We start from the raw sequence: 25,191 nt of genomic DNA on the forward strand, positions 1-25,191 counted from the left end.
ACAGAAGTAAGACTTTAATTTCCAAACTATTACATGAGATTAACAACAGAAGCTTTAAACTAACTGATCTAGTGCTCACATACATTGCTAAAAAATGAGTATGGTCAGAAAAGGTATATGATGGGGGAAGGAGGACAGAGCCTAATCACTAGATAATAGACTTCAATTCTCATACTTTTCCTCCTTCCTCTGTAATCCATGCATGCAGGCATCCATACATCCTGCCCATAGTTACACTGCTGAAAACAGCAATTAAAGTGAACACTAAGAAAATATATTGAATGCCATGCCTTTAGCCTAACAATAATTAATGAAAAAGAAGAAAACAGGAATATTGGGAGAGAGGGGCAAGGTGGAAGTTTTCAGGCACAGCACAGAGGAAGTGATATGCCTGTCAATGTGATATTCCGTTCTACTGATTATCTTTCTGCTCAGACACCACTGCTATTCTCATCATAAGCCTATTTTGTTTTATGTTCCCTTTCTAGTTCCTTTTGCCCTAATTTTAAAGAAAGAGCTACAGGATTAATGCTGAAAACCATTTCTTTAACCATTTTAATTCTGAGCACTTCATCTGCAGTTACCACTAATGTGCTTTTTCCCCATTGCTTACTCTGAGCCTGAGGACCTACATACAGTCTTTCTATCTCTTCCATCTAAACATTCCCAAGCCAGAGAAAATCAAGTGCCACACTTGCCCAATCTCCTTGCTACTCTCTGCATTTGATCTAGCCTCTAGGATAGCTACTGGAGTCAAATTTCCTTGGAATCTAAGAAAAAAGGTCAAGATGGAAAGCCAGAATCTGTTGATTACTATTTAATTTACCTCAAGCAATTCCTTAACCTCACTGAACACAATGGAATATTAATCAGCCATCAGAAAGGATGAACACCCACCATTCGCATCAACATGGATGCAACTGGAGGGGATTACACTAATTGACATAAGTCAGGTAGAGAAAGACAATTATCATATGTTTCACTCATATGCAGAACATAAGGAATACTGTGGAGGACCACCAGGAAAGAAAGGGAAAACTGAATGGGGAGAAATCAGAGAGGGAGACAAACCATGGGAGACTCTGGACTCCAAGAACCAAACTGAGGGTTACAGAAGGGAAGGGGGTGGAGGATGCGGGGTAACCAGGTGATGGGTATTAAGGAGAACATATGTTGTGATGAGCCCTGGGTATTATATGCAACTAATGAATCATTTAACACCACATCAAAAACTAATGATGTACTATATGCCAGTTAACTGAACATAATAACAACAAAAAAAAGAAAACAAAGAGGGAGAAATCAATCAATCAATCAATCAGTCCTCCAGGACAGGTTTAGTACTGGAATTAAATGTGATAATACTTTAGAATCAGCTACCATAAAGCTTAGAGTAGGTAGGTGGTGATAAAACGCTGATTCTTCTTCTAGTTCTGACACTATCACTTTATTATTCAATTCTTAGACTAAGATCCATGGAAACAGTCCCTCTGGGCATCAGTATTTATTCCCAAAACTTTCAATAATCACATCATATATCTTCTTTTCTTTTTAAATTTCTTTTCAGCGTAACAGTATTCATTGTTTTTGCATCACACCCAGTGCTCCACACAATCCGTGCCCTCCCTAATACCCACCACCTGGTTCCCCCAACCTCCCACCCCCGCCCCTTCAATGTCTTCTAATTACTAAATATTCTTAGTGTGCTGAAACTATAGAACATCAAATTAAAAATATCAAATTCAGGGGCTCCTGAGTGACTCAGTTGGTTAAGTGTCTGACTCTTGGTTTCAGCTCAGGTCTTGATCTCAGACTGGTGAGGTCAAGCTCCAAATTGGACTCCATGCTCAGTGGGGGATTCTGCTTGAGATTCTTTCCCCCTACCCCTCTGTGCGCTCTCTCTCTCTCTCTTTCTCTCTCTGCCATGGAACCCTACAGCAAAAACTAATGATGTACTGTACAGTGACTAGCATAACATAATAAAAAAATTGAATCTAAAATATGATCCAGTATAAATTATCTCTACAATTTGTAGTTCCATTAAAAAAACAGAGTACTACCAATTGTACTACTAGAAATCATTTTGCTCATAACAGAACTATTAAACACAAAATTATAGTACACTGTAGTTACCAATTTTATATTCCTTAGAAAGAGACACAGTAAAAAAATTTTTTTTAATTAAAAAAGACACAGTGCCAAATTCAACCTTATTTTTAATATGAGACTGGATTTATAGTCTTGTATTTTGTCATAAGACATATGAATATATTTTTCAAGAAAAATCATTTTCTTAAAACTCATATTATCATATCTTTTGTGACTTTTTTGTGAAAAATTTTCCCCTAAAATGCATTCCAAAATGTTTTATACATGTAAATAATTCATTTACATTATTAATATTGCATTACCTAGTCAAGGAAACTGAAATTAATTGGTATTGGTTCAGAAAAACGAGATACTTTACATTAGAATAATTCCTTAAGTGAGAGATAGAGTCATCTGTTTTCCTTTTCTTTTACCCTCCCCAGAGCCAGAAACTTCTAATAAAGAAGTATAATAGGAGAAATTAAGAATAAAAAAATAAAGCTAGTGTCTCTAAGAGTATGGCGTCTTGGATAGTTATATTTCAGTAGATGTACTGATGTACTTGAAAACAAGGCTGTGATATTTTGAGCAATGTAATGTTACTAGATCAGTATTCAGTGATTTTTAATGAACGAATTAGTAATCTCTTAGCTGGAATAACTTGATTTGTTAAAAGAATGTGAGCATGGATTTATTATCATTATTATTATTTTAATTAAATTAATAGCATATCTAGTATGTAAAGTTATCCTTGGAATCTGCTGCTTGCTTATAGCATAGAGATGGGAAATTAGATGCCTTCTCAAGTGCATCTTATTTATTTTTTATTATGATTTTTATTATGTTATATTAGTCACCATACAGTATATCATTAGTTTTTGATGTAGTGTTCCATGATTCATTGTTTAAATATAACAGACAGTGCTCCATGCAATATGTGCCCTCCTTATTACCCATCAAGTAGATTTTAAGAAATTAAAACTGAGATCAGGCAAATATTATTCAGTTGAATATGAAGAGGGATACTGTCTTTTTCTAATTTAACGTGCCACTTCCCGATATCAAAAGAATGCTATTATCACACAAATCAATCTCATTTGACTTGGAGACATGTCCAATGTTATACTGTTAATATACAATAAGTAATAGCTAAGATCATTCATATAATTCTAGGTACCATGTATTATGCCAAGTGGTTTTTATTCAATTATGTGTCCAATGTTTTTATCATCCCTATAAGGTCAATATCATCATAATCATTGTCCTGATTTCATACTTGGGGAAACTGAGGCATAAAATGGTTAAGTAACCTCTGTTAAGTAATTCACCTTGAAAATGATAGAGCTATGTCTTCATCCTAGGCATTCTGGCTGCAGAGTCTATAATATACTGCCTCTATATTAGAGATATTAATACACTTAAATATGCATAAGAGATAGATAGGTCTGTTTTGTATAACGGCACAACTTAAGGCCCATAAAAAGAAATTTAAACTGTTGTATGTTAAGTGTATGTGTATGTGTGTATACTCAGTTGAGTTCCAGGTTTTAGCCCTCTGGTGACACTTGAATTCAACCTATTACATTTTAATGACTACTACCACAAGGTTCGCTTTAAAAATACATACACACACACACACACACATACACAATATGTGCATGTTCTTATTGTTTGAAAGCAGTGTGAAGACAGAGTCATTTTAGCAATAAATGGTAATCAGAACAGCGTTTAATATGGGGCTTGGGGCATTAGTAGGAGATTCAAGTGACTTTTATCTGTGTGGTTTAGTTTCTTGGACTGTATTTAACTTCTCTCTCATGAATCCTTCCTATCTGGATATTCTCTCTTGGAAAATATTTGTCATCATACTGTATATGTGATACAGTCATGGGATCTCCCACTTGAGAGAATACATGTTTTCCTCCCAGGGTTCCTATTCTGTGCCCCTTGAAGGTCAAGTAAGTTCTACATGGAATCCAAAAAAAGAGAAAGTTACAGTTCTTCTAGGTCTTCTCTCTCCTTGCTTAATAAGAATCTGGAGGAAAAGATTAAATTATAAGGTCAGTTTAAAAAGGGGCCAACCAAACCTAATTTAGCCTGTGACTGAGGCCAAAGGGCAAAAAGTCCTTATACTTTGTATTAAGTTCACTATAATTCACAAGGCCACAGTTCTGCACACAAATGTAAGAACAGAGTCTTAGTATTACAGATAGTATAGTTTGCCCAGCTGGTCCACTCTTCACATATTCCTCACAAATTGACCACCCTGTGGCAGGTACCCACCTAAAAATTTGATTCCATCAAAAGGATTTCCTTTTCCACATAAGCAAGTGTTACAAGCTTGATTCCTATGGACATATCCAGGTATGACTCCTGGTGGAATCTTCTGTGATATTTACAAGGATGCTAAGATTACAATCATTGAGGAATTTTAACAGGAAATTAAATAGGGATAGACAGAAAGAACAAATATCAGAGGTAGCAATAGGGCATCCGAGATATCTCTCCACATAACGTGTGTTATAGATGTGTTCCTTCTTCATCTATGAGTTGTTTCCTTGCCCCTACTCATAATTTTTTATTTAAGTTGTCATATCCATGTGTCTGTAAGGAAGCAATGATGAGGTTTCTGTGTGTGATAAAACTAGTCAGAAGTGTCTAAAGTGTCTGCTCAAAAAAACATTTACAGAGCATCAGTTATGTACTAAGTACTTGGCTATGCAGTGGAGAAACACGGAAGCGGTCTATCTGGTTCTCTGGCTGTAGCATAGTATTTTTCATGATTATATTGTTTATCTTTATTGCCATAGCCATCAAACATCCATTAGCCACTTACTAGGGTCAGAGGAAATAAAACGGAATTTCACAGCATAACTAATAACATACTTTTAATCTTACTAAAGATGGAAGGAGAGCTAACTAGTTACTAAAAGCATGACGATTCCATGGCATTCTTAGGCTTTTCAGAATCCCGCTCTTCCCAATTACTGCATTTCTATCTTAGTACTGTCTATTTTTCAAAATCCAACTTTGCTTCCGAATTGCCCTGTCTCACAGTCTATTACCTCACGTCCTTTGCTCATTTCCTAAACTTAGTCCTGCTGGTCTGCTGTTGATTTCTGAAATGTGTCCTACACCTGTTAACAGTTTTCATTGACAGTGGACCTGGGTGGTTCACTCATTAAATGTTTGCCTTGGGATTGGGTCCTGATCCCAGAGTACTGGGATTGAACCCCACATCAGGCTCTCTGCTCAACAGGAGCCTGCTTCTCCCTCTCCTTGCTGCTCCCCCTGCTTGTGTGCTCTCTCTCTCTCTCTCTCTCTCTGTCAAATAAATAAATAACCTCTTAAGTAAAAAGAAAAACAAAAAAATAATTTTCATTGACACTGCCTCCATTCAGGCTCTATATGCTTTCTGCAGTATCCTCCTACCATGTCTTCCAGCTTCCTATTCATCTGTGCTTTGATTTATCTTACAAGATATATCTTCCTTAAAAAATTAAATAGATTTTCCTAAATCACTACTCTTTAGTTTAATTTCTCATCAATAATAGCTCCCTACTACACACTGAGTAACTCCAAATGCCTGAGTCTTAAATTCAAGACCCTCCACGATCAGGTTGTACTCTTCTAGCTCTGAGGATAGCACAACGCATAATCTAAGCAAGTGACATACTGTACATTTTCCCCCATCATTTCCTTTGCCCAACCAAGTCACTGGTTTTAATATTCTCAAGTCATTTGTCATATTCTGCCTGGTACAATGGTCACTTGTTTTCCATGTCTTTATCTGCTATACTAACATGTGAGTTTCCTGAAGAAGACTCCATATTTAGTAGGTCTCTGTATTCTTCAGAGCACCCATTGTGCTTTAGTGTTTGTTCAATGATATGGAACAGAACACAATGGAATAAAATGAAATCCCAGATCCTTCAGCAGGATCACACCTAAACCCTCCCGATTACATGAACATCTAGATCATTTTAAAGGTCTCAGTCTTGGCAACTCTAATGTTTGGGATTAACTAAGCTGCAAGGAAAGGATAGATGACTGGGCTTCTAAGAGGTCATTTAATTTGTAGTAATCAGTACTTAATCTAGAACATTCACTGAAGTCAGAATGTAGCGTACATGTCATATTAATATCTGCAGATTCTAATAACTTGTATGGTAAGGACTTTGTTGATGCTGTTACTAAGTCAATGTAGCTAATAACAAAAGTCTAAATTTCTCAAAAGAATTGGAAACTTGGCTAGTACACTAAGCCTTAACCTTCATCTCAGGCTGACTGTACTGTGAGACAAAATGTTCCTCAGTCAAATAATTTCCTTTTGATTAAAAGCCCCTCCCAAATAGCCAATTTCCTTCCCCTTAATGAATATCCAAGCCCACAAGAGACCTTTATTCCCCAATAATACTGTCACTCCAAGGGGAATCCTTTCATTCATTATCAACATCACTAATAAAGTCTGACTCTTAAGACAAAAATAACCAACCAGAATTATTTCTACCATGTTCCTTCGAAAGGGAAAGAAGTTCAATGTATTCATTCTTGAGAGGATAACTTTTGGGTGACTCAGATCTAAAGTAAACCTGTAAAAACTCTCCCCAAAGCAACAGCTGTGAAGAGTGATTGGTTTTTCCAAGTTCTGCAGCAAACTGAACTTTTCCCAGTTACCCAGAGGTAACACTTCAGCTACATTTAATAGTAACCACCAATATAGAATCGATTGTTCTACCTTGCCTAATTGGCAGAGTCAGTAAAAGTGACTTATCTCCATGGCATTTCACAGTGGTTGCACATCTAGCCTGCCTCGTAATAAAATGCTGTTGAAATGAAGATACTAAAGGGTCCTATCAATGAACATGGAGAAGCATATCTTTAATATTCATGCTGTACTTGCAAGATTTGCAAATTATTTTTTCTGTCCTCCAACCCAAGGAGAGCAAGAGAAAGGGACAGAAGGGGGGAAAGAGGGAGGGAGGGAGGGAGGGAGAGAAAGAAAGAGAACAAGCCAGAGTCTTCTGAGAAGAATTTAAATGGATTCCCGGCACAACAAAATCTGTTTTTTCTTTGATTTTGTCATCTGTAATCATCTCTTAGAAAAAGAGAGAAGAAAACTAAGGGATTTAATGTCTATCTATACATAGCTAAAACCCCTAAAAGTTAACTTAGGTAAGGAATGTGGTGATGCAGCTGGGTGGAGCTGCTTTGTCCAGTACCAAGGTTACTGGTGTATTTTGCTATCAGGAGAAATTTCCTTATTTTCATTCACCTACAGTTCTTGGGAAGAAAACAGCAAAGTGAATCAATGACTATTTAAATCAGGCTTTAGTTTGAACCCAGTTACCTAAAGGAAGAACATTTATCTTTTTCTGTTTTATGAAGCATGACAAGAATAACAAAAAAAAAATACTACTTTTAGTGTGTACTTTCTTAAGAAAGTATGTTTCCCACTTAAATAAATTCAACTATAGAGAATAAAGTGATGGTTGTCAGAGGGGAGGTGGGTGGAGGGATGGGTGAAATAGGTGATGGGAATTAAGAAGTGCACTTGCTGTGATGAGCACATGGTGTTGTGTGGAAGTGTTGAATCACTATATTGTACACCTGAAACTAATATGACATTATTTGTTAACTACACTGGAGTTCAAATAAAAACTTAAAAATAAATAAATGAACTCAACTTCTTTATAAATTGTTTGATTTTGTTAAATCATTTTTCTCTCCTTGTAATTATGTCAAGTAACAAAAGAGTTATATCAATTGTCAGGCTATCCCTTAGCTATGTTTCCCCCCCATTTTAATTTCATAAAATATATATAATACTTATATATATTTTATAAATATATAACCTGAAGTAGGTTTAGACAGTTAAAGGTAGAAGTTGGCCTCACTCTCAGGGCCAGCAAACCAATACCTTCTGCTTCTTTTTATGCACTTATATGAGTAAGTCCTAGATGTAAGAGACTACATAATCAACTTTCATATAATTCTGTTGCTTTTTGTTTCAGATTATTCTCTTCAAAGCAATTTCATACTCATCAGAAATGGCACATTTTCAAGTAATGGGGAATCTATTCAAATTTTATGACAATATTAGTCAAATACTTTCCATTCCATTCACTATATCTTCCAGAGTAAAATGCAAAACATTTCAGGTAACTGTCAGAATATGAGAATACTAGATGGCCTGTCTATGATGAATGAAGGGTCTGTTCAGGGTTTCAAGCTGACACATTTCCTTGTAGTTGCCCTACATCATTCACACTCATGGCTATCCTCGTGCTATTCTGCCACTTTCCTTTTGGAGTCCTGGCCTCCTGGCTTCCTGCTCATGCTCCAGTCATTCAGTGCCAACATCATTCCCTCTGATGCTCAGTGTTACCAGATTTAGTCTTGCCCTTTCCTGAAAACCCTCACATTCTAAAACTAATGGAAACATTAAAATCCACAATATTTCCAATGGAAAGATGGGAAGAACATGAGAATTAAGTAATTTCTGAAAATTGTGCATTTAGTTAGTGGCAAAGTTGAAGAGTACTCTGGCTTCCAGGGCAAGAAATTTGTCTTGGTTGAGCTCCTGTCCAAATAGACCTTAAGGCAAGGATTTGGGTGCAAAGAGTTTATTTGGGAAGTGATTTCTCAGGAGGCATTATGAGAGTGGGAATGTGAAACAGTTTACCTCCTGGACACCTGGGGCTCAGTGTTGCTGGGAAACCTTTGAGAGACTGTGGGAATTAAGAAACACCTTGGAATTGTCTCACCATGGGGTAAGGTTTCTGGGGGATTTATCCAACATCTCCCATTCCTTGTTGGCTAATTCATGGCAGCTGTGGCAGCACTGCTTCCTTCCCACCCTCAAACTGGCTGAAACTCTGTTGTGACAGCAAATATCCTCAGATACAGGGAAGCCATTAGTGTATACAGAAACTGTCTGTATGCAACTTCCAGTGTAGGTCAAGGGAGCGTGTGATTTACACATGAAATGTGGTCCCATTTGAGGTCTAGCACTAGATCTAACCTCTTTATCATATGTTCAGTTAAAATCTACATAACCAGGGTGCTTAGATGACTCAGTTGTTTGAGGGACTGCCTTTGGCTCAGGTCATGATCCTGGAGTCCTGGGACTGAGTCCCACATTGGGCTCCCTGCTCAGTGAGGAACCTGCTTCTCCCTCTGACCCTCCTCTACCTCATGCTCTCTCTCTCTCTCATTCTCTCTCAAAGAAATAAATAAAATCTATGGTCAATTAATCTTCGACAAAGGAGGAAAAAATATCCGGTGGGGAAAAAATCTCTTCAATAAATGGTGCTGGGAAAACTGGACAGCTATGTATAGAAGAATGAAACTCTACCATTCTCTTACACCATACACAAAGATAAACTCAAAATGGATGAAAGATCTCAATGTGAAGCAGGAATCTATCAAAATCCTAGAGGAGAACATAGGCAGCAACCTCTTCAACATCTGCCACAGCAACTTCTTTCAAGACATGTCTCCAAAGGCAAAGGAAACAAAAGCGAAAATGAACTTCTGGGATTTCATCAAGATCAAAAGTGTCTGCACAACAAAGGAAATGTCAACAAAACAAAGACGCAACCCATGGAATGGGAAAAGATATTCGCAAATGCCAATACAGACAAAGGGCTGAATCCAAGATCTATAAAGAACTCAACACTCAAAAACAGATAATCACGTCAAAAAATGGGCAGAAGACATGAACAGATACTTCTCCAAAGAAGACATACAAATGGCTAACAGACACATGAAAATATGTTCATCATCATTAGCCATCAGGGAGATTCAAATCAAAACCACATTGAGATACCACCTTACACTAATTAGAATGGCAAAAATCAACAAGACAGTAAACAACGTGTGTTGGAGAGGATATGGAGAAAGGGGAACCCTCTTACACTCTTGGTGGGAATGCAAGTTGGTACCACCACTTTGGAAAACAAGTGTGGAGATTCCTTAAGAAATTAAAAATAGAGCTTCCCTATGACCCAGCAATTGCACTACTGGGTATTTACTTCAAAGATACAGATGTAATGAAAAGAAGAGCCATCTGTACCCCAATGTTCATAGCAGCAATGGCCACAGTCACCAAACTGTGGAAGAACCAAGATTCCCTTCAACAGATGAGTGGATAAAGAAGATATGGTCCATGTACACAATGGAATATTATGCCTCCATCAGAAAGGATGAATACCCAACTTTTGTATCAACATGGACGGGACTGGAGGAGATTATGCTGAGTGAAATAAGTCAAGCAGAGAGAGACAATTATCGTATGTTTTCACTTACTTGTGGAGCATAAGGAATAACACAGAGGACATTGGGAGTTGGAGAGGAGAAGTGAGTTGGGGGAAATTGGAGGGGGAGATGAACCATGTGAGATTGTGGACTCTGAGAAGCAAACTGAGGGTTTTGGAGGGTAGGAGGGTGGGGGCTGGGTGAGCCTGGTGGTGATATTAAGGAGAGCATGTATTGCATGGAGCACTGGATGTGGTACATAAACAATGAATTTTGGAACACTGAAAAAAAAATAAAATTTAAAAAAAACTTTAAAAAATAAAAAAATAATATTTACATGATCAAGTTAGCATCTTTGCATCATAATTATCACATGAAAATTAGAATACAGTTGACATTTTATTTTTCCCCAATAGTGCAATGGATAGAGATGACTATAGCTAGAGCTCTTCCTAAACTGCTTGATTGTAAACTACTATGGCCAAAGGACAGTTATAGGGGCAGCAAAAGGAAGGGCTAATCCCATGAACCAGAAGCTCATTAAATGAGAAAAGAACTCCAGGACTTAGGAAATAACAGTACCTTGCATCCACATAGAGTATGAAACTAGCTCTGACAAAATATTATAAAAAGAGAATTAAGTTGAGTGAGATGCAGATTTAGGAAAAATTAGTTGAGGGAACAGATATTCCCTTTCAAAGCCACAAATCCAGGAACCACAGAATCTGAGTATAGTTGTCAGATCAAATCCAGGATGCCAACAAAGATCTGAATTTCATATAAACAATGAGTAGTTTGGGACATACTTGCATTAAAAACAGTATTTGTTGCTTATCTGAAATTTAAATTTAACTAAGCTTCTTGTATTTTTATTTCCTAAACCTGGCAAGCCTAACCTGGACCAATTATGAAGGTAACTCTGTGTGTGTGTGGGGGGTGTGTGTGTGTATGTGGGGGCTGGGGGTGTGTGTGTGTGTGTGTGTGTGTGTGTGTGTGTGTGTGTCTTTATGGACTAAGCAAGCTCTTGTTCCTACAATAAAACCCAGAGTTAATTTTATAATGGTTATTAGAATGAAGCACCTTCAGGGGCACCTGGGTGGCTCAGTGGGTTAAAGCCTCTGCCTTTGGCTCAGGTCATGACCCCAGGGTCCTGGGATGGAGCCCTGCATCAGGCTCTCCGCTCAGCGGGGAGCCTGCTTACCCCTTTCTCTCTGCTTACCTCTCTGCCTACTTGTGATCTCTGTCAAATAAATAAAATCTTTTAAAAAAAAGAATGAAGTACCTTAAAAACTCCACATCAGAAATAACTGTCATTATTTGCAGGCAACATGACTTTATCTATGGAAGACCCTGAAGATATTACCAAAAACTATTTGAACTAATAAATTCAGTAAAGTTGCAAGGTACAAAAACAATATACAGAAATCATTTATATACATTTACAACAAACTATCAGAAAGAGAAATTTTAAAAAAATAACCCAATTTACAACTTCTTCAAAAAGAATAAAGTACCTCGGAACAAATTTAACCTAGAATGTAAAAGAGCTGTACACTAAAAACTACTAAGATATCGATGAAACAAACAGAAGAAGACACAAGTAAATGGAAAGATATTTCATGCTCATGAATTGGAAGAACTAATATTAAAACGTCCATATTGCCCAGAGCAATCTACAGATTCAATGCTATCCCTATCTAAATTCCAATGGCATTTTTCACAGAAATAGAACAATCCTAAAATTAGTATGGAGCCACAAGAGACCTTAAATAGCCAAAGCAATGATGACAAAGAAGAACAAAGCTGGAGGCATGACTCTCCCTGGCTTCAAACAATATTACAAAGCTATAGTAATCAAAACAGTATGGTTTTGGCATAAAAAAGCAGAGACAACATTAATGGAATATAGTAGAAATCCCAGAAATAAACCCATGAATATGTATTCAGTTAATTCACAACAAAGGAAGCAAGAATATACAATGAAGAAAGGAAACGCTCTTCAATAAATGGTGTTGAGAAAATGGCAGAACCATATTTAAAAGAATGAAACTGGACTACTATCTTATACCATACACAAAAATTAACTCAAAACAGATTAAGACTTGATGTACAACCTGAAACCATAAAACTCCCAGAAGAATACCTAGGCGATAAGCTTCATGACAGCAGTCTTGGCGATTTTTTTTTAAATTTTGACTCTAAAAGCAAAAGTAATAAAAGCAAAAACAAACAAGTGGGACTACATCAAAGTAAAAAGCTTCTGCACAGCAAAGGAAACCATCAACAAAATGAAAAGATGACCTACAGAAAGGGAGAAAATATTTGTAAATCATATATATAATAAGGGGTTAATATCCAAAATACATAAAAAACTTATATGACCCAACAACAAGAACACAATCAGATTTTAAAATAGGCAGAGAATCTGAACAGACATTTTTCCGAAGAAGACATCCAGATGGCCAACAGGCACATGAAAAGATGCTCAGCATCACTCATCATCAGGGAAATGCAAATCAAAACCATAACAAGCTATCACTTCACATTTGTTAGAATGCTTATTATCAAAAAGATACGGAATAAGAAATGTTCAGGAGGATGTAGGAAAAAAGAGAACCCTTGTGCACTGTTGGTAAGAAAGTAAACTAGTCAAACACTATGGAAAACAGTTTGAAGGTTTCTCAAAATTAAAAATAGAACTACTATATGATCCAGCAATTCCACTTCTGGGTATTTACTCAAAGAAACAAACAAATGAACAAAACAGAACTTATAGATGCAGAGAACTGATGGTGGGTGCCAGAGGGGAGGGGGGTTAAGGGGTGGGCCGAGTGGTTGAAGTGAGTCACGAAGTATTTACTGTTTTCTTCCAGTTAGAAAACAGTATGTCATCTGGATGTAACATACAGCACAGTAGTACAGTCTATAATATAGTAGTGTATATTTGTAAGTTGCCAGAAGAGTCAATCTTAAAAGTTCTTATCACAAGATTTAAAAAAAAAAAAAGGGCCTAGGGGCGCCTGGGTGGCTCAATGGGTTAAAGCTTCTGCCTTCAGCTTGGGTCATGGTCCCAGGGTCCTGGGATCGAGCCTCGCATCTGGCTCTCTACTCAGCAGGGAGCCTGCTTCCTCCTCTCTCTCTGCCTGCCTCTCTGCCTACTTGTGATCTCTGTCTGTCAAATAAATAAGTAAGTCTTTTTAAAAAAAAGTGCCTAACTCTGTATGGTAACAGATGGTAACTAGACTTATTTTGTCGATCATTTTTCAGTGTATACAAATTTCAAATCATTAACTTATATACCTAAAATTTATACAATGTTATATGTCAATTAACATTTAAAACATGGATGCTGAAGAGAAAAAAAAGAAATATTCCTGTAGAAATCCTAATCACAGAAACAAATGCTTTCTGGCAACCAAAGAACATAATTCATAAATATACAAATAAACTGAAAAAAGATGGAAATAATTACAAACGATGGATTCCTGTATTTTATAGAAAAGCAATGTTACAGGTGTTCATTTTAATCAAGATTGGCCTGTTCTAAGTCTATGAATTGAAGGTAAAAACATAAAAAATATCTTGTCTTATTAGTTAAATTTGCATCGTGAGTAATCCCTACAGAGTCCCTCTTCCAAGGAACCAAAACTTTAATAAATCACATATCTAGCACTGTTCTCCTCCAGGAATACATTTGATTTTTTTTTTTCAAACATGAAAGCCAAGGTATGCTGTATTTGAAAAAACAAACACTCCAAAAAATATCAGGTAAGAAAGATATTCAAACTCTTCTTAATTGAGGCTTTAATTCTTTCCTATCTATAAACCATGATACATGTATATATGTATGTGTGTATGTAATACACATACGTACATGGAATTTGTTCTCCAGTAGAAAGCAAATAGCATAAAATATACTAACCTTATGTTGTTGTACTTGGCGTTTTAGGTCTTCAATATCAGGTCCAAGGGGCTCTTTCTCCATTTTCCTTGTTCTCTCTTCTGTTTTGGTTAGCCAATCATTTAACTCTTTGAGTTGCTGATTCTGGAGATCCATTAGAACTTTATGTAAACTGAAAATTTGAAAGATGTCTATTATTACCTCTATCAAAACAACTTTACTTACTATTATTAAACCTGCAAGACAAAACTGTTGACATTGATATAATTTATGACATGTTCACATTGTTTGGCATCTATTAAACATTAAGAAATAAGGGAAGCCGAGCCCATGATCAATGACCTCTGAAGTTATTCTTTCTCTGACTTACTACGGTTCACACATCCTAATTTTTAGGAAGTTTCACATAGCTTATTAAATGTGAACATGTTAAGTAAAGTGTAACCCATCTCTGATAACTGAACTAATAGCATATCCTGGCAAATGTTCATTTATATCTCTGTTATTTTAATATGTATGGTGATTAAAGATGGCCACAAATATGTTGCCACTCTTCCCAAGTGTCTATGTCCCATCCTCATGAATATGGAACAGACTTCTAATTTGACTTGATCAGTAGATTATAGCAGAAGTAACACTAGGAGTCCCAAATATAAATGCTGTAAGAGAAAAAGGAAGCATTTATATTCTCTCTCAGAACCTGGATGCCATGCTGTAAGACCAGGCTACACTACAGAACAATGAGAGACCATGTTGAGCGTGACTCTGGAGGAGAAAATGCTATCTTAAAATTTGAGCTTCCTGCTGAATGCAGCTCAAAGAGTGACCTCAGCTGTATTACAATGGTAGAATTACAACTGTAGGATCATAGAATATGAGCCCTGCCCAAATTTCTGATTTACAGAGACATGATGTAATTAAAAATTATTGGTTAAGCCAGAGCATTTTGGAGTGATTCGTTATACAGAAATAGATAAGTGAAAGAGATGTACTGTTTACAGAGATGTAAACAACAGTGTGCTGGATAATGAATTTAAAGTCTGGTTATATGCCCTAAATCCAACTTTCTAAAAAAATATTTTATTTATTTATTTGACAGAGAGAGACACAGAGAGAGAGGGAACACAAGCAGGGGGAGTGGGAGAGGGAGAAGCAGGCTTCCCCCTGAGCAGGGAGCCCGATGTGGGGCTCAGTCCCAGGACCCTGGGATCATGACCTGAGCTGAAGGCAGACACTTAATGACTGAGCCACCCAGGCACACCCTAAATCCAACTTCTTAAATCTTCTCACTTAGATTTCCAGCATCAGGGACATGGGATAATATCTTGCCTCTCAATCACACAACTTTATGGTAAAGATGAAAATTAAACTTGAGGTTATTTCATCCATTCAACAAAAATTTGAGACTCAAATGAGAAGTGTTAATACCTATTTTGAGGTAAATATTCTTTAGGAAGACATGTTGGAAGCATTTTTGGAACTCATAGTATAATGAATGCTGAGAAGGAAGACATAATTGGAATTAGGAATTTACTATCCTGATTTATACAATCTTCACCAGAAATTTTCATTAGTCAGCACATTTCAATACACATGATACACACATAGTTGAGTGTTCAATATAATCTGGACTGCACCATTTGCTGGCCTTTTACCTTTCACAGACAGATGTTCCCTGGGGCACCCTGCAATCAAAAGCCCATGGGGACGAGGTTTAATTTACCAAACAAAAAAAGAAGACATCTTCTTTTTATGGGAAGCAACATGGATGAAAAAGCATCCATTTAAGTGAAAACAAAAATTCAAAGTTGCTTAAGCCCCTCAGAAAAAGAATACGATCCTTACATTGCAAGGTTCATAAATCATTCACTTGATTGGTTCAGTCTACCCTGTGGGAACTGACCTGATGCTAATAAGATTTCATGAGAATTAGCTACAGTATCATTCCTTATTTTTGTTTTTCCTGTCCAGTTTGTCACTACAGTAAGCTAAAATGCTCACCTTTCCAAAGCTGAAGAATCCCACATTGTTATTTAAACTTGAAGAAATGTTTCAAGTATAACACACGTTTGTTAGAATCAATAAGGCATTTCATCTTAAAATATTATTTACTTCCTTTCTTAACTTTTAGACATTTCATTCAACAAATATTCACTGACTTCCATATCTCTGCTGGAAACTCCTATTGATTAGGATGTCCACATGGGGGGAACATGTGTGAAGAGCTCAACTTTGTATGGCTTTCCTTTGGACTTTAAGAACAATTATTTTTAACGTTCAAAATTTTTTTTTGCTTTTCTAATGTTGTTACTTTACTCTAATGACTCAGTAATGTCTCATCAGTACTTACTTTCAACTTTCTGTGTAGGTGATTTATGAAAGGAGTTAACAGGTAGTAAAAGGTGCTGTGCTTCCTTAGCTCACTAAGGCCCGCAAAGAGATAGCATTGATATATGCAGGTGAATTACAGGCCAGAGTTACTCAGAGTGAGTAGCAGGGAAATGAAGAGTGGCTCGTAGCAATGTCTGAGCTATGGAAGAAGCAACCATGAGGAGGCACTGCTATCCCAAGGTCTGTTTAGAAGACTGCACAATACAAATGCCCCTTTTCTAAATGTGGCATAATAAGGGGTAACTGTAGAAAGTTGGGGGTGATTACTAACCCTTGGGTTAAAGCATCATTTAAAATGAATTTTTAACTATCTTAGCTAACATGAATTCAATGCTTTATGTGTGTTACTCTTGTTAGGAAGCATAAAATACACTATTTCAGTGGATCCTAAATGATGATATGCAATCCATTTGTGGTTCATGGAATGATTTTCGTGGCACAGGGAAAACTTGCGAAATTATTTTAATATGCTTGGCATATATCTATATGGCCATGCAATACGTATACGTGTACGTTTGTATACACACACACACACACATAGTAAGTCTACATATGATTTTAATGCATATATAAAATCACACAGCTTAGGATGTGGTTAAGTAAAAATAATTATTTTAACTAAAAGTACTAAATAGGTAATGATAAAAAATGCAGACATGGAAGGAATTGTGAAGGTGGAATATGATTGACTTGTGTTTGAAAAACACCAAATAATTACATTTGGTCTTCATTATCACTATTAAGGTAAATAATACCACGTTACTTTATTTCTGAGGACAATTGATTTGGGGAAGGTTAAAGAATTTGGCTAAGGTGTCTCAGTGACAACTTAAGACAGTATCTAAATGCTCAACTATCTGTCACCCAAATCTATGCTCTTAACTTTGACTTATCTTCCTTCTTTATGGATCAGAGGGTGCATTAGGTTGGGTCATATGAAGTTGCTGATATATGAGTTCTCATTCCATGAAAATGATACTTTGATACTGTTCAATTTAAAATATTATTGAGGGATGCCTGAGTGGCTCAGTTGGTTAAGTGTCTGCCTTTGGCTCAGGTCAAGATCCCAGGGTCCTGAGATGGAGCCCTGCATCTGCATCAGGCTCCCTGCTCAGCAGGGAGTCTGCTTCTCCCTCTCACTTTCCTTCTGTGCACTCGCTCGTGCGCGTACTCTCTCTCTCTGTCTCACAAATAAATAAAATCTTTAAAATAAAATACAATAAAAATATTGTTGAAAAGAAAGAAAGAAATTCTACATTTCCAACCATCGTTTCAAAGATGCAAATAAATCAGGGAAATTTGTCAAATTCATAAAAGAAAAATCTATCATCCATAGGCAAGAAAAGAATTTGCATTTTTCTTGGTTTCATTTTATGGTTTTCAAGTGGTCATTTAGAAAGAGCTGTAAAAGCAAAAGGAAAAAAAAGCATAAATACATGATTGGCAGTAGAGAGAGGAGAACAGTGGAACTGGAATAAACTAGTGCTAGACAGGAGACAGTCCTGACAAAATCCAGAGCCAGAAGCATGTCAGGATATGACACTGGGAAACGCTGCAGCCAAGTTCCAATTGTAAAACTGGCTGAAGACAGAGGGAAGCTTGCAAAACCAATAAATTCAAAGGACCTAGAGGGTATGGTACTAAGTGAAATAAGCCAGTCAGAGAAAGACAAATACCACATGATTTCAGCCATATGTTGACTTAAGACACACAAAAAATGAACAAAGGGAAAAAAAAGAGACAAACAAAAAACAGACTCTTAAATACAGAAATCAAATCCACTGGCTGCCAGAGGTGTTGGGTGAGGGGATGGGTGAAATAGGTAAGGGGATTAAGAGCACACCGTAGCTTGGTGAGCACTGAGAAATGTAGAGAATTGCTGAATCATTTAATCTATACCTGAAACTCATATAACACTATTATTATATTCCAATAAAAAAATGAAAGAACCTGGGAGTTTGATGGCACAACAAGGTCATATACTTAACCTATAGCTATCCCACCCGTGGTTATATCGTAATACGTGATAAAGATATCCTTATCATTTTAACCAGTGCTTCCCAAACTCTAATATGCATATAAATCATGTGGAGAATATGTCCTACATTCTGGCTGGGGAGGGGCCTAACAAATGCCCAGGGTGTGCCAATGCTGCTGGTCCATGGAATACGCTTTAAGAAGCGATGGTATAAGCTACTTGGATTTGGGTTGTTAGCTGCAGTAAAAAGCATCTTAGGGAATACCATTTTCCAAATAATTCCAATAATTTTACTGATGATCTACCTCTTGCCTCATACCCTGCTGTGGGAACATGTCTCTATGAACATGAAGGAAATCATTGCAAACACAGAGTCTGCTCTACAGAGGTCCTCTAACCAGCACTGCCCAATAGATCTTTACAATGATGTAAATACTGTATATCTGCATTATCCAATACGATAGCCACTAGCCACGTGTGGCTACCATGCACTTGGAATACGGCTAGTGTAAATGAGAAACTAGATTTTTACCTGTACGTAATTACAATAACTTAAATTTACAACTAAATAACTACATGCCCTAGTGACTGCAATATTGGACAGTATCGGTCTAAACCAACAGACAACGAGATTGACAAGAGGAAGTATACCTTACTTGACAGTCTTTATCCATAACATTTTATTATGTCACACAATATTTATAAGGAGAGATATCCCAAGTTAAGGAATTCGGCAATAAATATGAATAGTATTTTCTGAAATTCTGGTTTTCTACACAAATTTATAAATGTCAAAATGGTACATGTTTTCATTAATTTCAGCCTGTATTTGATAGCTTAAATAGTGTTCCTTGGGCTTTATGGAAATACATTATAAGATGTAAGATGTATAAAAATACTTATAAAAACATAATCATATGCTAGATGCTATACTAATAAATGTGTAAAAGTACAGACTTCACAAATGCTAGGGACTTACAATGAAAAATTACTAAGATCGGTTCTCAGGCCTCATTTCCTAGACTTCATAATTACTTGCTTATATGTAATTCTCAAATAAGAAACACAACAAATGAAAAGAGGTGAAATATTAATGTAAATTTATAGATTACAAAAGAATCCCCAGTGATGTTCAATTAGCATGTTATACATGCAAAATACAATCACATGATTTAAGTTGTCAGTAAAACCTATATATTTGATTTAAGGGAGGGCTGCCAGTATAAACTAGAGAAACTAATTTTGAATGCACTTTTTACTTTCAAATGCAGGTCATTTAGTAACTAAAATCACACTGATAAAAAGCAAAATTAATTTATTTACTTATTCCAACAGTTATCCTGAAAATCTCAGCCAAATGGGTGTAGTGACTAGATTACATAGTTTTGATTTTCGCTTAAGAATTGTTTATGTACAACTAGATGTTCTGGGAATGCTGATAAATACTTAAATATGTAGTTATTTTAACCCCCTTGTATGGGTTCTTGTTTCATTTAATCTATTACAAAAGTGATCAATGAAGGTGACGTCTACACATCAGGTTTTTATTAAAACTATCACAGAAATGTGAATTAGTGGAATTTATATCCAACCAGGTGATTCCAATGAACACCCAGGGGGTGAAAATGATTGTGTTGGTTTTCAGGACTCAGGCATAACTTTTACTTCAGCCCTTAGGTGTTCACAAGTAGCAAACGTTTGGGTAGCTGAGCCCAGGCAGCATGACTATCAGGATTAACATGAACCAGAGGCAAGAGGATGACATGGAGACAGGTCTAGGACACATAAAAATGTCTTCCCTGAATTATTTATTAATGAAAAATACTATATATGTGGTAAATTACCTACTAAAATAGTAGTTCCAACCTTACACAATTTGGGACATTTAAATATAATTTTATGTATGAATAACAAATTAGATTTATCATGTGCCAGACAATAGAACTATTGCTATAATTAATCCTAATGAAGCAGGAACTCATCTTAGCCAAAATTTACAGATGGGGACACAAAGCTACACATGGGTGAAGGGGTAAGCGAGGGATGGTGGGAAAGTGGGAATCAGTTAATTTGGCCCTGGGGCCTACTTCACCATCATGCTATACTGACTATAGGAATGTGATTTTTTAGAGATGACTTTTATATCTACTCCTCATTTCATTTATATCAGTGATTATCACGACGTAAAAATAGAAGGGAAAAAAGGTCATTTCGTGGGATCTTATAGAGATTGTCATTAATGGATAATTTTTTTCTCTTTGTTCGCACCAAAATGATAAGTATAGTTGTTACTATTGAGACCAACGCTCTTAGCATAAGGTTTTCACTAATTCTAGAAACCACAATACAGCGAGAGCTAGTTTCCCTCAAACACATGGTGACAAGGTAAAATAAATGACCAGATACTTTAAATATTTACAATGTTTCATTAAATGTAAGGCTCAGAAAATATGATACATTTGAGGCAAAGCACAACAAGTTGAAAACCCCACATTGTTTTAAAATTGTAAAGCAATATTGATTTTTTTTAAAAAGCGAAGTTTCAGTAATGCATGTACAAAAATATACGTAAAGGCTTTTTTTGTATGGCAGTAACGAATGGGCCATATGAAGCACATTAGTAGTTTTCAACTCTCAAGGTTTGGGACATTTATCAAAGCTCAATGAATGCCTTATGAAATAGACAGTTTGAAACCGAGAATCCAATAAAAACAATGACCCAAAATGTGTACAACTTTCACCATCATTATTACCTATTTCCTACCACCTTTACACCCCTCCCTCCACCACCACCATCTGCCATTTCCCATTCTGAATTTCTGAAAGTGCACCTTCTGCATCTGTGCACGCAGTTCCTCCTTCCTTGCCCACCCCCGCACCTCTATGCCCCAATTAATGCACCATCTTTCTGCCAAGTCCTAATCATACCTTAAAAAATCCAGCTACAAAGCCTACCATTGAACAATGGTCTACTACCATTGAACAATGGTCTACTACCAGTATACTACGAGTAGAATAATTTCCACTGCAGAATGAAATGAGGCAAAGACCTTACTGAATCATATAAAGAAGCTTTCCCACCCTAAAACGAATGTGCCCATTCTCTTCTCTACAGTACCACCACTCTGACCACTTGGTATGTTGACATCTATCTTGGGCCAGAAGAGAAAGTAAGGAGAACAGGAAATGCACATTTTTCAAAATTTTCAAAATTTTCAAAATTTCCACTAATTCTGAAAGTTACTACTATATTACCCCCTGCAACCTGGTTTGGAGGCCACAGTTTTTAGTCTATAACCTAACAATAAATATTTCTGAAAGAATTCACCCACCAAGTTCTTCTTCCAACAACCAGAAATAAAAATAAAGTTTCAACCCTCCCCCAAAATTAAATGTGTATTTGTATTTATTTGTTCACTGAATGGAATGTGAGAAATAGTGTTGTGTTTAAAAAGAATTCTGTACAATAAAAATGCCCTATTGTTTTCAAAATCCTGATCTATTTTATTCCTCCATCCATATAACTCAACAGCAGTTTAATTATTGATATTCTTCAACTATCCAGAGCAATATTAAAGTTCAAAATGCAAACAAATTCATTTGCATTTTGAAAGCATAAATTCAAGAGTCACTGTAACATAATAAAGAAGCTTCATGGCTGGATGCAAAATATTTTTGTGGCAAATACATTATGGCAAACCTCAATTCAATCTTCCTGATTAAATACTCACAAAGTGGATGAAGAAACGCACATGTCATCACAAACCAAGGACTACTATTAAATACAATGATTGGAAGATAGTTTAAATTATCCCTAGTAGGAATGGGGAATGTTGACACTCAGAGATCACATTCATTTATATGGCAAGAGAAGCCTACTCTCAAATTCAAAAATTATATCACTATCTAACATCTGGCATAGAGCCTAGCATATACTAGACACATGATAAATATTTCTTGAATGAATAATTGGTATCATTTAATTATCCATCAAACATGAGACATAATACAAAAACATGAACACTTTCCCAATCAGAAATATCAGAATTAAGATGATAAAAATGCCAATTTCCATAAAATCTGTTCCCATTGAAAAAGTCTTATTAATTTAATTTGAACCATTTTTTTGTCCTAAATCACAATGATGTCATTCTTCTCTTTGTCAACTCCAGCACATTGTTTCTGAAACATGCCCAGCATGCCCCTGCCTCCAGACTTTTCCATTTGTTTGCCTTTGTCCCAGATACCTATATGGCTTATTCCCTCCCTTCATTCAGGGCTCTCCTTAAATATTACCTCACCAGAGAGGCCTTCCCTAACTGACTACCTCCATACCATCACACACACACACACACACACACACACACACACACACACACACCATTTCCTCTCCAAATCTACCCCCTGCCTCTGTTCCCTTTATCATTTATCACCATCTGATACGTTATAAATGTTTTGTAACAGTGTCCTCCCACTAAGAATGCAAGCTTCCTAATAAAGAGAGTTAGTCTGCTTTGTTCACTGATACTTCCCCAGTATCTGGAACATGCTGGGGATATAATAGATAAGAATTGTTGGTGAGAGAGATGAATGAATGATTAAACTTTGTTTTCTAATTATCATTGTTTATCTTTGTGAAAAAGCATCACTCCAAAAAATCCTACTCTCTACTCTTATTTCTATCAATTCTAGAAATTGGGCTTTCCTATTTGTAATTTAAACTGTAAAAGTCATATACTTTTTATTATTTGAACAAGGACTCTTCACATTTTAACTGCACATTATTTACAGAAAGAATTGTGACAGCCAGTTATATTCATTTGAATGTGACCGAATTACTGTATGTTAATTATCGCCGCTTATTAGGCCAGAAATTAATTGTCAGTACTCTCACATTGTCTCCTCCATTGTACATTCTTTCACAAGAATCTTGCAATTCCATTAGTCACCCCTATGAGATAATATCAACATTTGAGGATTAAATGAGACATCACCCAGCACCATTTTTGGAGCTTCTAAGAAAGTAGTTAAAATGTTTGGCCCCTCAGTTAATAGGAAAACTGGAACAAGAAATATTAAAAGCAGTGGTCTACAAAGGAGTATGGGTTTATACTATTTTGTAATTGTTTCAAATAGATCAGTGCTGGTCAAACTGTAATGGGCTTAGGAATCACTTGCAATCTTGCTAAATTGCAGATTCTGACTCTGTATATCAGAGGGAGGATAGAGATTCTGCATTTTTTTTATTAAATTTTTTATTTATTTTCAGCGTAACAGTATTCATTGTTTTTTCACCACACCCAGTGCTCCATGCAATCTGTGCCCTCCCTAATACCCACCACCTGGTTCCCCCACCCTCCCACCCCGCCCCTTCAAAACCCTCAGGTTGTTTTTCAGAGTCCATAGTCTCTCATGGTTCACCTCCCCTTCCAATTTCCCTCAACTCCCTTCTCCTCTCCATCTACCCTTGTCCTCTATATTATTTGTTATGCTCCACCAATAAGTGAAACCATATGATACTTGACTTTCTCTGTTTGACTTATTTCACTCAGCATAATCTCTTCCAGTCCTGTCCATGTTGCTACAAAAGTTGGGTATTCGTCCTTTCTGATGGAGGCATAATACTCCATAGTGTATATGGACCACATCTTCCTTATCCATTCATCCGTTGAAGGGCATCTTGGTTCTTTCCACAGTTTGGCGTGGCCATACTGTGGAGATTCTGCATTTTTAATAAGCTCTCAGGTAATGTTGGTCCTGTTGGTCCTTGAACCACCTTCATCTCTAAGAAATTCTCATTTTAACATTACTAGAAGAATTTAAAAATGAATTAACAAAACAGTGATATAAAACCACATGTAGGGATTTGAAATTATACGTTGTTAAAGCAGTCTTTGCAACAAATTCATTTGTTGGACTGGAAGTACCTGAAGAAATTAATTCAATTGTTCATTCATTCATTTATATATTCATATATGCAATACGTTAGCTCCTTCACTTGGAAGAAAACCCACCCACCATTTATTCAGCGTCTCCTTTGCTTTATTCATCACTCACGTATGTCATCTCATTTCAAGACTGGAACAGACATGTGGGGAAAAAAGATGAACCAGATTTTTTAGACATATTTTTCTCGCCAAAGTGTGGATGGTGATTTACCATGATTTGCCATGTTATGGCTGGTATTGTTACCCAGATACTATTCATATCTCTCCTCCTGCTGATGGAAACCAGAACAGAACTTCACGTGGCCTCCTTCCTGACTCGCTTTCATTTTCTTCCCCCACCATCGCAAAGACTTTACTTTCCCCCTGCATGCCCTAACCACAGTTATCAGAGAAGTTGATGGAACTTGCTGTGCTTATCTTCATGAGTCCTTGTAGAAATGTCAGTAAATATCTTTTTCTCTCTGCAGGTTGCATTTTTGAATCAAATTAATGAGTTTATTCATAGAGAAGAAGATTTTCTGTTGTCCCTGTGCCAGTTGCCTTCTTGCACTTCCACAGTAGGAAGTTTTGTCTTTTTCTTCTCGCTCCCTCACCTCCCACCACCCAAAGGGCATTCTGCAGCATAA

At 36.5% G+C, this 25,191-nt stretch overlaps 1 protein-coding gene across 2 annotated transcripts in view; it reads right to left on the reverse strand.

Annotated features, from left to right (window-relative positions):
• Nucleotides 1-25,191, reverse strand: part of DMD (dystrophin) — a 2,068,501-nt gene that overhangs the window by 1,469,732 nt on the left and 573,578 nt on the right. For both annotated transcript variants that reach the window (XM_080795194.1, XM_080795193.1), the window contains exon 12: nt 14,270-14,420. In XM_080795194.1, the coding sequence (XP_080651320.1) occupies nt 14,270-14,420 (151 nt within the window). The remainder of the gene's footprint in view (nt 1-14,269; nt 14,421-25,191) is intronic.

The sequence above is a fragment of the Martes martes genome, assembly GCF_963455335.1.
Source record: "Martes martes genome assembly, chromosome: X".
NCBI classification, from domain to species: Eukaryota; Metazoa; Chordata; class Mammalia; order Carnivora; family Mustelidae; genus Martes; species Martes martes.